Source organism: Lissotriton helveticus, chromosome 2_1 (assembly GCF_964261635.1).
Source record: "Lissotriton helveticus chromosome 2_1, aLisHel1.1, whole genome shotgun sequence".
Lineage (NCBI taxonomy): Eukaryota > Metazoa > Chordata > Amphibia > Caudata > Salamandridae > Lissotriton > Lissotriton helveticus.
The window spans coordinates 826,875,719-826,895,692 of NC_136059.1; the positions used below are offsets into that span (position 1 = coordinate 826,875,719).

Consider the following 19,974-nt stretch of genomic DNA (forward strand, 5'->3'; position numbering starts at 1 on the left):
CCAGGGAGTGCTTAACCCAAAGTTAAAACAAGCATTTGCAATGCAATAGGTCTCGCATTATGAAAGTTTGAGCTATTGGTCTTGTAAATGGCAATTTTTTTATTTATGTGTTGATTTTGAAAATAGCTAAATTAATAGCTTTGTCATTTTCAATGCCAATAGTTATAACTTTCGCACATGTGACGACTATAGCATTTGTAATGCAACATGTTTTGTATTTACGTGACTTAGATGTATTGATATTACAAATAGCAACGGCTTTTAATTTTTTTTAATAATTAATACTTAAATAAAAGTGATTGTAATTTATATTGGCAATAGCTTAAACTTTTTTAAATAACGTTTGTGAAGATTATGTTCAGTGTATTTTATTGTGATGAAAATCCAAGAACAGAAGTGAAATAACATCTTTTTGTGACATTTGTAATAAAGCTTGAAACATTGAGAGAACATAATTGAACCAGTTGTTGTTGAATGGTTGCACAGATTGATGCTGTGATGTCGCGGAGTGATGTTGTGATGGCACGGAGTGATGTTGTGGTAGCGCTGAGTGATGTTGTGGTGGCGCTGAGTGATGTTGTGGTGGCGCTGAGTGATGCTGTGGTGGTGCTGAGTGATGCTGGGATTGCGCTGAGTGATGTTGTGGTGGCGCTGAGTGATGTTGTGGTGGCGCTGAGTGATGCTGTGGTGGTGCTGAGTGATGCTGGGATTGCGCTGAGTGATTTTGTGGTGGCGCTGAGTGATGTTGTGGTGGCGCTGAGTGATGCTGTGGTGGTGCTGAGTGATGCTGGGATTGCGCTGAGTGGTGCTGTGGTGGTGCTGAGTGATCCTGTGGTGGTGCTGAGTGATGCTGTGGTGGTGCTGAGTGATGCTGTGGTGGTGCTGAGTGATGCTGTGGTGGTGCTGAGTGATGCTGTGGTGGTGCTGCTGAGTTCTCTCTGCAACTGCACTCTGCAACTGCACTCTGAATCTGCACTCTGAATCTGAAATCTGCACTCTGAATCTGCACTCTGAATCTGAAATCTGCACTCTGAATCTGAAATCTGCACTCTGAATCTGAAATCTGCACTCTGAATCTGAAATCTGCACTCTGAATCTGCACTCTGAATCTGCACTCTGAATCTGCACTCTGAATCTGCACTCTGAATCTGCACTCTGCATCTGCACCTGCACTCTGCATCTGCACTCTGCATCTGCACTCTGCATCTGCACTCTGCATCTGCACTCTGCATCTGCACTCTGCATCTGCACTCTGCATCTGCACTCTGCATCTGCACTCTGCATCTGCACTCTGCATCTGCACTCTGAATCTGCACTCTGAATCTGCACTCTGAATCTGCACTCTGAATCTGCACTCTGAATCTGCACTCTGAATCTGCACTCTGAATCTGCACTCTGAATCTGCACTCTGAATCTGCACTCTGAATCTGCACTCTGCACTCTGAATCTGCACTCTGCACTCTGAATCTGCACTCTGCACTCTGAATCTGCACTCTGAATCTGCACTCTGAATCTGCACTCTGAATCTGCACTCTGAATCTGCACTCTGAATCTGCACTCTGAATCTGCACTCTGAATCTGCACTCTGAATCTGCACTCTGCACTCTGAATCTGCACTCTGCACTCTGAATCTGCACTCTGAATCTGCACTCTGAATCTGCACTCTGCATCTGCACTCTGCATCTGCACTCTGCATCTGCACTCTGAATCTGCACTCTGAATCTGCACTCTGAATCTGCACTCTGAATCTGCACTCTGAATCTGCACTCTGAATCTGCACTCTGAATCTGCACTCTGAATCTGCACTCTGAATCTGCACTCTGAATCTGCACTCTGAATCTGCACTCTGAATCTGCACTCTGAATCTGCACTCTGAATCTGCACTCTGAATCTGCACTCACAATCTGCACTCACAATCTGCACACTGCACTCTGAATCTGCACTCTGCACTCTACATATGGTATGATATGCTTACATACGTTCCATATATTATTCATGTATATGCCACATTTAGTTAAGAATATATGTTCTGTTTAGTTACATTACTTTGTTTGTATACCCTTTTATGCTGCTCTAAAGTCATTTCAATGGGTGAAATGCGGAGCCTGGGTAGCAGGAAGGAGAAGATAAGAGAGTGCATCGAGTGCGGACTTGTGAGCAAGCGCCTTAAGCCATCAGGATGCTACTTCAAGGCACGTAGACAGGGTCGTAATACCCAATAATACTCGTAAAGGTAGCTACAAAAAATGGCGTTAGGTTGTGCACACACCCTGCAAAGATGCGTGTAGCGCCTGAAGTCACAAGTTGAACCTGGTGTTGTTCGCTACAATAGACGATAGTTATCAGTGAGGTTTGTTCCACCATGAAACGAAAGTTGGCTGCCGAGAGTAACAAGGCAGTGCTGGGAGGGGGGCTGCGCACCAACTGAAGTGCTCTGGATGCACGGCCTGCGGCCGTGTGAAGTGTTATCAGTGAGGTTTGTTCCACCATGAAACGAAAGTTGGCTGCCGAGAGTAACAAGGCAGTGCTGGGAGGGGGGCTGCGCACCAACTGAAGTGCTCTGGTTGCACGGCCTGCGGCCGTGTCAAGTGTTATCAGTGAGGTTTGTTCCACCATGAAACGAAAGTTGGCTGCCGAGAGTAACAAGGCAGTGCTGGGAGGGGGGCTGCGCACCAACTGAAGTGCTCTGGTTGCACGGCCTGCGGCCGTGTGAAGTGATAAGACTTTGAAGTATGTCACGGCGCCTGAGGGGAGAGCAGAGAGAAGGGAAGGCTCGTGCGGGCAGGAAGGACGGCCGTGGGAGGTGGGAGGAGAATTCGGCATGGCTGGGGAGGGGAGGAGAAATGAAAGTAAAGGCTGTGTTTGCGGGGAGAGAGAGGGGAGGTGCTGGTGTGGGAGGAGTGCTGCTACGGCCTGGGGGAAGCTGGCTGGGGAGGGGGAGGAGAAATGAATGTAAGGCTGTGGGGAACAGAGTTTATGGCCCAAAAGCGCGTGCCTGTGGCCACGTGAACTTCAAGAAAACCGCAAGGAACGAAGCCCTTGGTTTGAGGAGGATTTCGAGCACTTGAATTCTCGCTCCCTCAATGCGCTTGCGCGCATTGTAGGTCACGAGACCTAAAAAGTAGTGCTAGAAAAAAAAGCAAGCAATAGAAACCACTTAATCAAAAGTGATGGTAAAAAGGCAATGCCCTATTGGAGGGACAAACACAACATTGACAAGCTAGGAAATACATAAAAATCATGCTTAGAGTGACCGGAAAGTCAAGCAATGGGCACTCTACAGACCCTCCCTGCACGTGTCCAGCGTATGCGTATGCGTAGGTGAAATGTAATTAGGGAAAAAAGTGTGTGTTAGTTGGTGTGTGAGTGTGTGTGTTAGTGTGGCATGAGTTCCATGTCCCTTTTAGAATCCTGGAGTGGTTTCTTGTCAGCTCAAGCTAGTGACCTTGGTTTATTCCTCTTAGTACCCGGAGATTAAAAATAACTTGGGGCTGTCTTGCAGTCTGTGATGTTATTGGGATCATCTACAACTTCAAGATTAAAAGCGATCGAAAAGTGCATACAGAGGGAGTTGTGCTATCCGACATGACACCCTAGTTTCTGTTCTACCATAAAATAGGGGAGGCTAATGAAATTTTAAATATAGGGTTTTAGAAATTGTTCCATGTAAACACATTAGTCTGACCAAACCACTTCAAGTTACAGTGAGGCAATCAGCCTCCACCAACAAAAGGCAAACTACGACCAGACCTTTTCTGAGTTCATGTTCTGCCATATATCCAAGCAAGGCCGGACGCCTGCCCCAAGACCCATGCTTGGCAGTACTCCCAAGCGCGGGCACGCAATGGGCTCTGACGAGGAGTCTTAATGCAAAAGTTTTAATATGAGTGGATACTCCGTGTTAGCTTAAACATGGCATGTGGGCAGGATGGCTTGGTATGCTAAGCACTCCCTGCTGACATCTGCAGATCACATGTTCCAATACTGCTGGGCCAGTTGAGCCTTTCATCCTTGGACGGTGGATGCACAGAGGACCACCTTGTATTGACAGTGCTTGCATTGAGCTAATACTGCAGCATTAGGTACTGCAGGAAAGCAAGTTTTTAATATCACTCATATTAATAAAGGTAGAAGTGGCACTCTGGCAGACTATAGGGAGATGCTGAAGTCCCGCCAACCTGAATGGATGAAGCCTGATTATCTGTGAACTGTAGTATGCGCTAACGGCTGAAGACGTGAAAGTCTGGTGGCCCCTGATGCGTGTTGATGCTAAAGGAGCCACTTTTAAAGTTTATGGATGAGATAGTATGGTATTTATATAGCACTTACTGTCCCTTATGAGGCACTGAAATGCTTTGCAGATTTGTAGCGCAAAAATTCTGTGGCACTAGAATTAACCATGACTGAAAACTTTTGTTTGTGCCCTCTCATATTTCTTTCATTCGAATGATCCTCTCCTTACCTTCCATCCTCTGTACACCTCCTCTTGCTAAGTATAGTCCACTCTAATTCTCATGCCTATTTGTCTTAATCTATTATTGGATCTCTGCAAGCTGGCTACACCTCATTTCATAGACACAACATTTTCTTCTTTTAACTACATCCATGCCATCCAACATTACTTAATTTCCTCTAGCCTGTCTGTTCATTCCACCAACCGCTTGTACAAACTTACATAGCCCACTAATGATAATATCTAAACACTATTAATTTAACAATCCACAAGGAAAGTTGAGTAAATGCATGGAATGATTTCCTTGAGAGCACAAGCCTAACCCAAAGCCAATGGCTTGTCCATGGAGTAAACGCTATAAAAATGCAATTCCAAATGCTAGGAATGAGGTTGTGTATAATGGTTACAGTTTGGCTTGCGGTTTAATATGCTGTTGTCATGCTGTTTGTTAGTCTTCTTATGCTGATATATTATGCAGTTTATCGTGGAAGTAGAATAGGCATTGTTGTGAATTTGAGCTATGGATGCGCTGCCTTATTGATTTCATCATGAATATGTTGGCAGCCGTCATGCTTGGTGTACCTAAGAGGCACCTGATCTACGAAAAGTCCCTTTCTGACCAACTGCGGAAGGGGCAGTGGTTTGGAGTTAGTTGTGATTGGTTTGTACCTTAGTAGCCATGTCGTACACAACAAAGAGTGGATTATCAAGCTGTTTGCCGCGTACAAGATACATATACATCTATGATGCTGCAATAATGGTGTTATAACTGTGAGACACATAGTTGATATGCTAGTCCTTACTAAAAAGTCACACCATTAGTTTAGGGAACACTGATATGAGTTGGTTGTATTTTAGGTGAGGCGTGACGCCAGCCACTGGGTTAATCGCTAGTAGTGAGATGTTCATGTATATTAAAGTGGCAAGGTATTGAGGTTCTGTGTTCATTTTCATGACTGTGCGGTGAGAACTCTCAGACTCCGTGCCAAGTTGCCATAGAAATGCAAAGTGCGATACAAAGGTGCTTATAACATAGCGCTTTCCTTTGGAGTTATATTTAGCTATAGAGACACAATGGTGTGAAAAGGACCCGTCCATGCTTTCCCAGTAGTTGGATAGCCTTGTGTACAGGTGGAGTGGTCAGTAATTATAGGGAAGTATTTTGTTGCGGTGCCATTTTGGAGCAGTCAAGAGTGAAACGTAGTTTTTGCTGGTCCTGGCACAGAAACCCCCTCTTAACGTCTCACGCCATGCTCAGCTCTAACCTGATAAATGCCAACTAGTTGCTCGTGTACATGTTTTCAACAAGTGAAAAAAGAACATGTATTTTTGACTAAAACAAATGACAAATATTTGACCCTGCAAACTTTGCTTCTGGAATGTTCGTTTGCCTAGATTCCAAGTGGTCTGAATGCCCCTGTGTTCGGTGGCGTTGATTACCACGCTTCCAGGAAAAGAATCGCCATGTGCTCCTTGGTATGCCAGGGCCGTCGCCCCCTTTTTCTTCCCAAAAGCGCTCTGACGTCAGGAGTGCCAGCGCCTTGGCCAGCACATGCACGTTGTCTGGTGTGGCAGCATTTGAATGCATTCATTGGCCCTGGAACCCATTGGTAATTCACCCTGCTAGCTCCTGAATGAGGGTAGTGCCCGATGAAAAATAAACTGTTTAAGTAGTGCAGGTTTGCAACGAGGGTGACTATACTAAAGTTTATGGTGCTACGCTGTGTTTTTAGGAGGTGAATATCACTGAAAAGAAGTTAGCAATCTCCAAACTCAGGTGCGGGGACCTTCTTGTGACTCATTAATCGTCTATAGGTAATAGTTTAAGGGCTCACCTCTCTTCTTTGATTTTTGCTGGACATTTCCTTCAAGAGGCTTCACTGTGCCATGAACAGTTAAAGTGTTTCTTTCTGAGAAGCACAACTATGCATGCTATTTGATGGGGAGGTGGAGAGGGTCTTATCTCGAGACCATAAACTATAAATAGAAAATGGATTCATTGGTTCAGGAAGAATAAACAATTTTAATGAAATGAATCATCCTCGTTTGAAACCAGCAAAATGATGTATGTTCAAAAGTGCAAGGTTGGCCACAGCAGTTATTATTGCACTGTATTCTCCAAGTACTTCGAATAAAACAAATGTGTGAACAGACACCATTCCTCACATTTACTTGATTAATTATGGTAACCTCAAACCAGATTGTCTCTATTAGGTTGTTAACCGCATTGTACCAGATCCAAGTCTCTTGTGACTCTCTAAATGCCATCTTTAGTAAAACTAAAATGATTACTTTTTAACAGGACTGCGTGTAAGTGCCAACAGACTCTCTAGGACATAGATACAAACATTTTCCCAGGGGCCACAATGTGTGGTCTGTGGTGTATGATCTATGATGAGCACTAGGGCCGCATTGATGCTAGCAGGAAGGGCGTAAAGGTCTGTGGGTGGTTAAATGGTGCAGGATACTTTATTTGCTTCTTATTCCTTTATTAGGTTTTGCCTGGCGTCGGAGCTTCTAGCTCCGCCCAGGAGAAATCTTATGTCCCTACAGTGTAGGGCTTAGTCCCGCCCTCTGTTCCATTGGCTAGCTCCATAAATGGAGGCTGGCAATTGGAACAGAGATATGTCCGTCATGGCCGGACCAGATTCGTGGGCGTTCCCGAGATTTTTTCGCTCTCCGCCTCTGCGATGTCGTCATCGCGGCCGTAGGCGGGGTTTATTTTTGTTTTTGTCCAGGTTGCTTTTCGTCATTCCGACGCCGGAGGAAGTCCAGGTGAGTGCTTTCCGTGTGTTCCCGCACCCCCCTCCAACGGAGGAAGCCTTCCTGACCCCCCCCCCTGTCCGTTCCCGCCACCCCCCGTCCGTGTGCTTCTCCCCGTTCCCGCCCTCCTCCCGCTGTCCGTGTCCCACTTGTAAATGCTTGTTTATTTGTGCGTCTGCCACATCCGTCTCTCCCTTCCGCCCCATCCCTTCTGCAGCCTCGATTCATTCCTTCACGGCCCCTCGTCTCTGACAGTGTTTTAGGTGTTCCATTTGTGTTCCTAGGGTACAGGGGGGTTGTAGATGGGTTATGGAGGGCGAGGGATGAAGGCACGTCTATTAGGAATACACCAAATGGGGATGAATAATCGGGGACTGCCAAATTCCCGATGGGTGCTTTGACTTCCGTGATCTCAAGTTTCCCGTGCTTTGAGCACATTTGATTCCCATTTTCAGAGGCTAACCTATTGTGTTTCTAAGTACTCTGAGCTTCGTTTTTACCCGAAATTTGAATACTGAAAAGGCACTTTGCTGGTGTTAGTAATGCCTGGAAGCCTTCTGCTGTGCGGAAACCAGCTGATCTGCTGCGCGAAGCACTCTATGGATTCGACGAATTTTCAAAACACACGCACACATTTCTTTGAAAAATGCTGCTTTTCATAGCCACAGGAGAGAATTTAATTCAGTAGCTAGCCAATGAGCATTCAGCCCAGTCGGGGCGGCAACAAGGGTTGTGCGTGAAAATCCCCCACACACATAGCACACTTGCTTGCCGTTTCTCTACGAGCCGGTGTTGCACTTTCATTTATTGTTCGTAGGGGCATGACTCAGAGGCAACGTTTCGTGCAAGCAGTATTGGCTGAATCAAGAAATGTTTACTTTGGTGGCTTGTGTAATTGCACAGCATATAAGTATGTCTTCTAACAACAGATGTGTCTTCCGACGCTTCAGTAAACATCTAACAGTTTGTTTTATGAGGTGCGCCATAGATCTGCGTAGAAGAGGGACATTTACTTTTATAAGCGCTTCTGCAGACTGTATTTTACGTTGTTCGACGTTAGTACATTCCACGCCTCCCAGAGCTTCAATCATTCAGCATTTTTATAGCGTGCTTATCACTTCGAGGGGTTTCCAGGAGCTTAATTGCACTGCTTAGAAAGCTTCCTTTACATAGGCAAGCACAAACACCCTTTAGCATCAGGAGGTGTAGCCTATCCGGCCTCAGTTAGTTACATTTTAAATATTTTAAGAATTATTACAAATCTTTCTTGGCCAGGTAAATTGTGGACACTGGGCTGTCTTTTTTGCTCTCACTGCGGCTTAGTGAACCATGAGCAGACTATCCCTTGGGGAAGCTGATTCATTGTATTAAAAATGTAACCTAAACCTTGTGAATAGCTGGTGGTTATAGGCGTTGGTCACCCATGTCGGGTATGGTTGAGTTGAGGGTACTGTTTATCAAGTAATGAGCATGGGCGGGAGGTTTTTAGGTTTCGCCTGTGTGTGTGTGTGTGTGTGACTGCTCCTGGGTGTGTGTGTGTGTGTGTGACTGCTCCTGGGTGTGTGTGTGTGTGACTGCTCCTGGGTGTGGGTGTGTTTGACTGCTCCAGAGTGTGTGTGTGTGTGACTGCTCCAGAGTGTGTGTGTGTGTGTGTGTGTATATGTGACTGCTCCAGAGTGTGTGTGTGTGTGTGTGTGTGACTACTCCAGTGTGTGTGTGTGTGTGTGTGTGACTGCTCCAGTGTGTGTGTGTGTGTGACTGCTCCAGTGTGTGTGTGTGTGTGTGTGACTGCTCCAGTGTGTGTGTGTGTGTGTGACTGCTCCAGTGTATGTGACTGCTCCAGTGTGTGTGTGTGTGTGTGTGTGTGACTGCTCCAGTGTGTGTGTGTGTGGGGGGGGGGCTCTGGGTGTGGCTGGCTCTGGGTGTGTGGGGCTGGGTCTGGGTGTGTGTGGTAGTAATTGCTGTCTGCTGAGTTCGTCCGTAGGAGACAATAGTTCTCACATTTGCGAGAGATTAAACTATTGGCAATGTAAATGACAATGCCATTTATTTATCTGTTTTCAAAACCAACACATAAATACAAATTTTGTCATTTACAATGCCAATAGCTCTAACTTCTCCAAAGGCGAAACCGTTGCATTGTAAATGCTTGTTTTAGTTAGCTTGCGAATACAAGCTTTCTCATTTATTTAACATCTCTCTGAATATTAGTGCTCTCTGAATTAAGCAGCAGCCCAGTGCTGCTATTAGTGCGGGGTCCGCATGTGAAGGTTAGGAGGGACACAGGAGGCCCACGGGCCGTACTTTAAGTATCACTGCTCTAGGAGCTATATGACCAGAAGGAAGCAGGCCCTTTTAAACCTACCATTGAATATCTGTTGCAGCGGCTCTCTGGTGGGAGTGCACTTTTAGCAGAGAGATGATGAAATGTTGTCTAATCAGCCAGACTGCTGCAGAACTGAGAAGCCCCATTCATTTTATGATGGGTTACGGTTGCTGGTAATCCACTACTAATTCAGCGATGGAAATCTTACAGGGTAGTCAGTGAAACAATGCCATTGGAAGGGAATGAGGATTGAAACTCATGAAGCCTAGTATGCTCATGCAAACTGTTGCATCCCACCCCCTCCGCACAAGAGCTAGGGAAGGCTTTTTACAGACCCGACTGTGCTTACTCATTGCTCCCATCACACAGTACTAGTCTCTCGTTACATCTAAAGCTAGCATTTAGTGGAGTATCAGCTAGTGTGGGGGAGGAGTTCTGGATCATTGACCTCCTGCAGTGATATATTTGAAATCTTGCACTGCTGCATAAGACCGTTGAGTTTACAGGAGGTCCCAACCTGTGTTTAACCATTAAAACATGCCATACACAGAGGTGGTGGTTCAAAGATCCTCTTTTGCAGAAAAGGCAAGCTCAATGTTATGGCACCGATAGAAATAGTCTGGATCTCATGATAACACCGCCATTTCTTGTCCACATCCTCTGGTTGACTCAGCAGTTAAATCCTATGCTGCAGTGTCAGAATCCATTTCCTGAATGTTTAGGCTCACAGATGTAGCTGGTGAGAAACTACTCTGATCCAGTTTTGTTAGCATCGGGCTGATAGGTTTCGCCTGGTCCTGCTTTGCATCCCTTGTTTCAATCAGGACATAAGTAGAATTCTTTCTGCCCTTTCGACTTGTGGAATTTTCTATACCCTGTGTAGTCCTGTAGAAACCACCTCTCGCACCAGAGTTATCTGAACTTTACATCAAGCCGCTCTGTGGTCTCATCCGATCGTTTAGCTTTAATTCTCTATCCTATCAGATGACACTTAACCCTGGTGGAAATTCGACCAGTACACCTCTAACTCTATCGGGCATTTATAGTGCGCTCTGCTTAGTGTCTGGGAATGGTTACCAACGTACTAAAATTAAACGGCGATAAGGCTAAAATCCCACTAATTGGAAAGCAGTCTGGTTGCAGGATACAATACCACACCACCTGGGCCTCTTTACAATCCCGGTGACAAGGGTGGAAAGTTTGGGGGGCGGTTTTCAGCCAGATCTTTTGTTTACACAACAAATTGAAAAGATCTGGACATCTGGTTTCCTTCAGCTGAAATTTGTTAGAAAGCGTTTCCTCCCGTCAAACTAACATGATAAAGTGGTAGGCGCGTGTGTGCTTGCCCACATCTACTACTGCAATGCAGTGTATTTCGGCCTCCCACAGTAAACTAAACTGCACTGACATCAGACTATAGCCATCCGTCTAGAATGTGGTCTATGGAAAGGCAACCATGTGTTGCAAGCCAGACAGAAGTTAAGATGGCTGCCGGTGAAGCTGAGAATTTAATGTTGAAGGAACTGCTTGACGCACATAAAGTCACCCTGTACAAACAGTGTAGGACTTAGTTCCTGCTCTTGACTGTTAGATGAAGTACCTCGGTTCAGATATGTCAGACCAGGAGTTCTGAGGCTCTGAGCCTTTCCGGTGCGAGGCCCCAAGATATGGAACTAACTCCCATTTAGTCTTGGTAACATTATAAACTTAACAGTTTCAAACGTACATTGAACATGTATTTATTGAGCTAGCTCAGTCTTTGGCTGTGTTTCTTTGTTGGTTCTTAACCTTTCTTTTCAGTTCCTATCTCCAAGATGCTGTGGTGAATGTGTGCTAAGTAAATAGATTATAGTAATATTAATATCGGTACCTGGTCAAAGGCCGGAAGTGCCCGTAAAAGGACCAAGTTTCAATACTCGGAGATTAACTACACAAAGGACCAGGCTGAAAGCCGCTTTAAAGCCATGCCTTTACCAAGGGGTTGGATTGGTTTAAAAATATATGCAAATATTGTGTGAAATCCTTCGGTTCTTGGTTCCTGCCACTGGCAGCGATTGCAAAGCTGAGTGCACGTAAACTGACAGCTCCAACTGTGAGCATAATCTGTCTCGGCAGAGTATAATATACCGTTCTGGGGACAGGTTTGGATATATCATATTTTAATAAAATGCACAACCGAAGAACTTGGCAAGCCTTTATACACACAAATTAGCATAAGAAATGTCTCTCGGTACACTATACACACTTCGAAATCCTCAGCTTGACTGAAGAGAGAGAGAGAGAGGCACCCAGCACAGTAGCACATCATTACCTCTTACTGGTACAAATAAAGTGTGGCATATTTCAGTGAAGGTGTGGAGCAGCTATGAGGAACCTTGGAACAGCAGTACCCAAGCTGAAGCTGGAAATTCTGGTAATTAATGATGTTAGGCCGGGTATCTGCGACCACCCTGCTTCGCATCCGGCTTGAGCTGTATGGCCAAGTGGGATGAGGCATTCCCACCTTCAGTGTGCCTTGGAGGTGCAGCCCACCATTGTGCTACTGCTGTTAGTGCGCTATACCCTGTATAGGCCTCTCTGTCATGCCCCCCCCCCCCATCAAACCTCCAGCATTAGTGCCCCTGTCTTATTGTGCCCTTCCTTATTTACAGAATATGCATGGGCTGATGTGGACAAAATGATCAATGTTCTGTTAATGTGACCGGAGGTTTGGGCAGATTATGACAATGAACATTACCACACTTATGGAGCATTCTGGGGTGAATGGAAAATTAATTCTTCTTAAAATAATTATGCTGAATGTTATAAGCTTTTCTGTGGGTGTTGTAATTTGTTCACCTTGTTAGAAACATACTCACCATGTTCTTGTATTGCCTTCCAGTGGCCACAGATGTCTTCAACTCAAAATATTTGGCTATGCAGGTCCAGAAGAAGATACTTGGCAAAATGGCTTCCAAGTCGATAGCAACCACCTTGATCGACGATACGAGCAGCTATGTTCTGGATGAGCTCTACCGAGTGACCAAGGACTTCACTCAGAGCAAAAAGGAGGCAGAGAAGATCACCAAGGACCTCATCAAAGTCATCATCAAGTTGGCAGTTCTCCACAGAAACAACCAGTTCAACCCGGATGAGCTTGCCCAGTTGGAGTTATTCAAGAGGAAAGTTCACCAGCTGGCGATGACCGTAGTGAGTTTTCATCAGGTGGACTTTACCTTTGACCGAAATGTTTTGTCCAAACTGTTGAATGAGTGCCGGGACATGCTGCATCAAATCATCCAGCGCCATCTGACTGCAAAATCACACGGTCGCGTGGATCATGTATTCGACCACTTTTCAGATTGCGAGTTCTTAGCGGCCTTGTACAACCCCTTTGGAACTTATAAGCCACACCTACAGAGAATCAGCGAGGGTGTGAACAAAATGCTGGATGAGGACAACATTTAGGCACACAAACTGCCTTTAATTACATTTGTGTACATGAACACTCCTGATTTAGGAAGGAACGAGGGACATTGCAAAAAAGATACAATTCACAATATAGGTTCTTCAGAAAAAAAAGATGTTGACCTACTTTCACTGCTTTGTTGGTGTCCCTTTCGAATGGAAATATACAAGACTGCATATGAATGTTTTGGATAATGACAGAGCGGTTGCAGTGGAAAACAATTGAAAATATGGCTCTATAAGCAGCGATTCACATTCTGCAAAATAAATTTAATTAAAAGTCAGATAATATAAAAAATAAATCATACAGTCTTGTTTATATAAATCTATTTATAACCTATAAAGTGGTCATTTTTGGGACATATTTTGCTGGAAAATTGTGCTAGTATGATACTATATTTTTTATTTGTTACACTTAAAACTAGAAAAACATGTTTCTGATACATTTTATATTACCCTTTTATTCTATTTTTCACTCTAGGACATTCCAGGGTTTTTTACGTGGCGATTATTAATCAGTATTCCAGTGTTAAATCAAGATTTGTTTTACGTGATTCTAAGTGTCTGGGTACACCTTAGCTCAGGACTAGTTCTATTCTCAAATTAAGGACAAATATCACTCCATACTGTAAAATGCAAATGCTTTAAATACCACCACCTCTAATGTGATGAGTCGACGGCAGTATAAATAATGCGTTTATTTTAAAACTATGCCAAATCAAATAGTTTAGCAGTGTCCTCAAAAATATGCGAATGCTCTTTTCTGAGATTTTCTTTACAGTATATTGTGTGGCCGACACATACATTGAGGGTGTTATTTATTCTTTTGATTCCCCCAACAAAAGAAGGTAAATACCTATGATTCCCTTTAAAGTTTACAGTTCGCACTTCAGAGGTTTATGAAGCTGAAAGGAAGCTGCAGACAATAATGCAAAGCTTTTATAATGATTTGATTTTCAAACCTTCTTGTTTTTTGATTTTCTTTTACAAGTAAACCAAAAGATATTTGCACTCAACCTATATGTATGATTGTTTTATTTTTGTTTTGTTTGCAACATTTAAAGTTAGTGTTCAAAGGTGATACTGTGTATTAATAAAGGGTGAAACTTGTCAAACAGATTTCATTTGGGTGTAGCAGAAGCACTCTAACACAACATGTTGCAGGTGTCTTACTCAGATTTGTCGCATTACGCTTTCATCCAAAAAGGCGTGCATGTGAATTTAGGGTGTCATATACACAACTCCATTTTATTGCGCTACTTATTCAGTGCAGACTTATTACCAACGGTAATTAGGTGCACCAACAGCACGCTTTATAATACTAGATACATACCTCAGCCCCCTCAACAAGGTCACTGAGAAGGTGGCGTAGTCGCAGGCTCGGTGCATTGCGACAGTGGGCTTCACTCTGCTAAAATACCTTTATGCCAAAGCTTTCAGATTTGGAGTTTCTCTCAGGTCATTGATATCCGAAATTCATCTGAGAAATGAAACCCATGCTATGGAAATGCTATCATCCCGATTCATCTTTAATTCTTTCGCCATGTACAGCTTTAGGAAGCAAGCCCTGCCCATCCCTCCTGCTGGGAGAAGATTGTGATTGTGCTGGTAGGCCTGTTGGGTGCTGTCTTAAGGTAGAGCAGGAGGCCCTCTAGTGGGATCACACTTGACCTTGCTTAGTTTGACTATGGGGAGAAATGTGTTTGGGCTTTAGATTTGGCAGGAGACAGCTTAGCTCTGTGGCAAAGTTCCTTCGATCCTGTAAAAACGACCACAAAAAAGTATAAAGGCTGGTGCTGTAGCTCTGCCCCTTTTGTTGTCGTCTTAATGACAGCTCACCATGTGATTGGTCGGCTGGTGTGTTGGTCATCTAAAGGAGTGTCTCCATTGCAGTTCATGCAAAGTTCTGGGCCCATATACTTCAATAAAGGCACATAGTTATCACATTTGAGGCAGTCTCCTTCAGCTATGACTTTATTGGAGTGCTATTCACATTTTTGATAAGGCTAAGAAACAGTATTCTAGGCAAATAATTCAGCAAGGCAGGGCCAGGAGAACAAACACATAATATACAAGTGCTGAAAGTTGAAAAGACCAGAGGCCGTATTACAGATGGTGCCCGGGGGCGCAAACAGTGATAATGTGTAATACGGCCCAGGCGGTGAATCTTACTGGATTGTTTGAGGAATCCTTCCATTTAAGATGGCTGCTGCTGTGCACGTAATGACACACCAAGGCAACATGATTATAGTGGAAAAGAAGCCCCTCAAACAAAAATAGGACCTTTTTAAAATTCAGTTCTTTTGTGTCACAGCTCCTGCTGAACTCATCACAAAGCTAGAATGGAGTACGTTGCTTGCCCATGCTTAGTGTCAAATTCTCTGTTTTGCTGTTGGGTGTGTAGATAGTAAGGGTATTGCCTAAAATTCTTACACCATGTTGGTTTTGTGGAGGTCCGAGAGACAGGGACTTTTGATCTGCTGTTACTATTTATCCTGAAGGAGTTGACTATTGTTTGGTCTGGAATAGGCATTTTAAGCTGACGAGTAAGGCTACTGTGGTGGGACTCTTGGAGGACGTATAGTGGTGCTTAGGGAGAAAGGACTACTATGATTCTGCTGAAAGAAATTGAGCTTGTTTGGAAAGAAGTGTTGGGGTTCTAAATGCAGATTTTCCGGTGCTGCATTGAAAGAGTGCTTAGAAGTTACCACAGCACAACACACTGCTTGCAATCATTTTCAACAGAGGTTTGACCGATACATTACATTGCATACCCAACGTGCCCATTGCCCTGAATGATCTTCGTGCACTGACTCCCCGACATGCTATTCAAGCCTAATCCTTTTCAGCCTTCTTGCTATCCTGTGTGTAAAGTTTGCCTTTTTTAATGAATATATTTTTAGAACCAACACTGTAACGTTGGAGGCACATCCATGCACATGCCTGTGTGGCAGCAAAACCATTTTAATGATATTACCGCCATGGACGTCAATTCGCCAGGGGTAGCGGAAGTGACTTCACATGTCCCTTGACCTTCACTTTCACTTGCACATATATATGCTTATACATACACACTCATTCACACACTCTCGTACATAAACACACCGAAAACTGCAAGCATGCACACAATATACATACATTTAAAAGCATTTTTTTAACTTAACTCAGTTGCCAAGGAAAGTCATATTGTAGCTTTTTTTCCCCTCCATTTAAAAAGAATGAAACTATTAGTGGATAATGTTATATTATTCTCTAGTAGTATAACAAAAAATTGACTAAGAGCGAGATAAATGATGCCCCCACTTACGTCAATAAGGACCAGATGCGTTTGCCACTGCTGACGCTCGGGGTCGCAAAGGCAGTGACAGGGGCCGTAAAGGCAGTGACAGTGGTCATGCTGCAACCCCTAAATGACGTCCAGGATTACCTTTGGCTTTCTGCACCTTTGGTTTTGTGCTGGGACCACTTCGCTAACATGGTCTTGTATCCCATTTAGAAATGTCCTCTCTGTAATGTATCCTCCCTCCCTTCTCTCAGTGTACTTACTTTTGAGTTTAAAGAGCTTTATTGAAGTAATTAGACACTAAGGTACGATATACAACAATTCATGTAAAAACAAGTAGAATTAGTTTAACAACTGGGTAAATAAATTGATGGAATAAATATCGTAAAAAATCTATCATGAATCTTAAGATATGCCACAGAGAAAAAGCGATAATAAAATTTGTATCTGAAAAAATAAATAGCATTTTACATTTTTTAAATTTTTCAGAAAAATGGAAAATCTAAAGAAAAAGCATGGGCAAAAAAGAAACAGAAATGAAATGGAAAAGGAAAGGAGAAAAGAAATTGGAAATATAGTATCTTCATCTAATATTATATTAGAACAATAATCTTATAATAATCACATTGATATTCAAAAATTAGAGTAATAACTGCATATGTGACATATCAAAGGAAATAAAAATAAAAGAATAATGTACTCATGGTGGTTGATAAATAAAAGAGTTATGTTGATTATGCAGTGCAGATGCAGATAAGTAGTTGGTGAGTGGAGACCAGAAGGCTTCTTTACAAATAAGTTGTTGAAGTTTGGGAAGAAGCTCGTTCCAGTATATGATGATAACAAAGAAGGTTCCACCAGGCTGAGAAGGAAACCTTAGAGGCATCTTTCCAATTAGGGGTAATTACCTGAAAGGCAATAGCAATAAACAAGCCCCCAAATATACCCACACTGCGAACCATTCTGCAGATTTGCTCCCCAGAAATAAGGAGTATATGTCAAAAGAAAATTTAATATTACAAATGGAGGAGATTGATTCACATACTTAGGCCGAAAGCGGGCAATATTAGGGCAAAGAAAAAAGGTATGCTTAAAGGAGCCGGGAGTAGAAGGACGGACATACCCAACAACTTGGGGATAGTTGTGAACTATATATATGGAAATTGATAATGGAGTTAAAAATAGTCTATGATAAAAATAGTGGTGCTACAATTACAAGGGGTGTGATGTAGGTGTGTCCAAATGCAGTTCCAAGTATGAACAGAGAGGGTGCGTTGTCGATCAGATTCCCATAAAAGCTCAACTTTACTTTTAGGGTGACTAGGAGAAGAAAAATGTAGGTATTTATAAACTTGGGAGGCGTTAATGAAAGGGGAAGTAGATAAAGGTTCTAACAGAGGGTCCTGAGGGGGAGGAGGAGATCCAGAGAGTAGAGAAATCTGATCCATTAAGAGCAATCATAAAGTTTGGGCAGAATGGACATAGTAAAGATGTCCATTCTGCCCAAACTAACATTTCTCTTTAATTCTATCCCCTTGGCTTTTAACACCAAGCAAATAGAGAAATGCCAACGGGAATTAAACTCCTTCATCTGGAAATTTAAAGCGACCAGGCTAGCTTGGAAAAAACTTAGGAGGAGGAGGGAAAAAGGAGGTTTGGCTTTCCCGGACCTACAATATTATGCATGGGCCTTTCAACTCTCACACTCGAGAATGCTCCTAAAGGTACCCACCAATACATCAGTTGGAGAACTGTTTCGGGCCATGTTAAAGGGAGAAGGCCTGCCGGAGAAAGGCTTTTTGTTCAAATTTGGGGACCAAAAATTCTTAACAAAAAATTAAATTAAAAATACTTTACTCGGTAGCTAGAAGTTGGGCAATTATAAGAAGGAAGGTTGGGCTTAGCTAAATAATACACCAATATGGGACTCCCCAGGTACACCACCATGTTTTCAGGATATTTTGATCCTCCCGGTGAGGGACTCGGGTATTCAAAATTGCGGAGACCTGTTGGGAGGGTGCTTTATCTTGTCCTGGGAAGATCTACGGGGACTAGTGGGCCCAGGACTTTCCAAATTCAAATATATTCAGATGAAGAGTTGGGCGCAGGCACAGTCTAGGAAGGATACTCTTCTGGGAAGGGATAGTCATATTGAGGGACTTCTTGTGGTGAGGCCCAGGGGTAGGAAGGAGGTTGCATTTTGGTACTGGGCAATTGAGGAGGAGGCAGATGGCGACTTCAAACGTGCCGATGAGTTATGGGGAGATCAGTTAAACTCTCAGTGTATACAGGTCTGGATGGAGTCATTTAGTTTATTGCATAAAATAGTAAAACCTGCCTGTCTGAAACAAAACCATCTTTTTACAGTACATAGGGCGTACTTTTCTCCTTTAAAATTATCAAAATTCTAGCCAGGGAAAGTATGCAATAAATGTGGCCTCCCAGAAGCATTGGATGTTCATATGTTCAAGGATTGCCCTGTAATCAGCCCCTTCTGGGACGAGGTGAAGAAGACTTTGGATTCCATCTTGAGGACTTCAGTGACTATCACTCTTCCTTTAATTATCTTCGGCCTTGATGACAATGTTACGGGCCAAGCCAGATAATTTCTTTTTTATGCAATCCTTATGGCCAGAAGAGAAATATGTAAATTCTGGGTGGACAGTGCTGCTCCCCCCCACTCAGGCTGGCTGACTTCGCTTTATGAGGTATCTAGGATGGACCTGGCTAGATCCTGCAGTATGAGAAAGCGTGCATTTTAGGATCTCCTGTTATGTTGGAAGTAGGATGTCCGGGTTTTTTTTTTTCCCGGGTCCTATGATTATGCCTGTTTCCAGCTCCATGGGCCAGTTCTTCAGGTCTTCCCGGCAAACAGTATGGTCCGACAGGTTGAAATATACCTTGGTGGAGTAAAATGTTCTACCCTCTGTCTCTGGATGCACCTTCCGCCGTTTATTTGATCGTGTCTTCGATCTGAATTAACAACTATATGACAATCCCTGAACTAGCCAGCACAGCATGTATGCGCTAGTCCAAGCTAAACACACCCCCTATGGAACTGGGTTACCAGGCAACGCGTAACCATGTGACCTTTGACGCTCCTTGGAGAATCGCTTCTGTGTTTACACGGGACGCCTAGTAACGGTAAACTCGTGACCGCGTGTCATAACCAATCGGGTGCTCCGTCTAACAACACGTCATTGGGCACCGCCCACCCGGAAATAATCGCCACTTTGCCATTTTGCTTTTAAGCACAGATCTGAGCCCGCGCTAACATCGTCGGGGTCCAGTCTGAGGGCGACGTAGGTGGACCACGGGTGCCGAGCGTCGAGGGCGTAAGTGGGAGCCCCCTGCTGATAATAGAGCTAAGGACAGATCGCGCTCCGTTTTCCAAGGGGCAGTACATTAATACCGCTTTTGTTTCCCTTACTTTGCCATGTTATAGGGTGTGCCGAATACGCTTCCACCCCCCTCCTGAGACCCATGGTGTTTATTCATAACACCCTGAAAGTGAGACAATTTTTAACTAATGGCGATCTCTACATACTTATATATTGATCGCATTGTTGACGATCTTCTATGAAGATTTTCACTTATTTTAACCCTTAGTCACTTCTAGTTTGTACCACGAATAGTACACCGCACATCTCCTAGCTCTTATGAACCCGGGGCTATCAGGTGGTGTTAACCATAGCGCTATTC

The 19,974-nt window shown here is 43.8% G+C and overlaps 1 protein-coding gene across 3 annotated transcripts in view; it reads left to right on the forward strand.

Moving 5' to 3' along the window:
• Positions 1-14,005, forward strand: part of TNFAIP8 (TNF alpha induced protein 8) — a 428,765-nt gene extending 414,760 nt beyond the window's left edge. For all 3 annotated transcript variants that reach the window (XM_078675559.1, XM_078675557.1, XM_078675556.1), the window contains exon 2: positions 12,424-14,005. In XM_078675559.1, the coding sequence (XP_078531685.1) occupies positions 12,424-12,989 (566 nt within the window). In that variant the 3' untranslated portion in view covers positions 12,990-14,005. The remainder of the gene's footprint in view (positions 1-12,423) is intronic.
• The last annotated feature ends 5,969 nt before the right edge of the window (positions 14,006-19,974 follow it).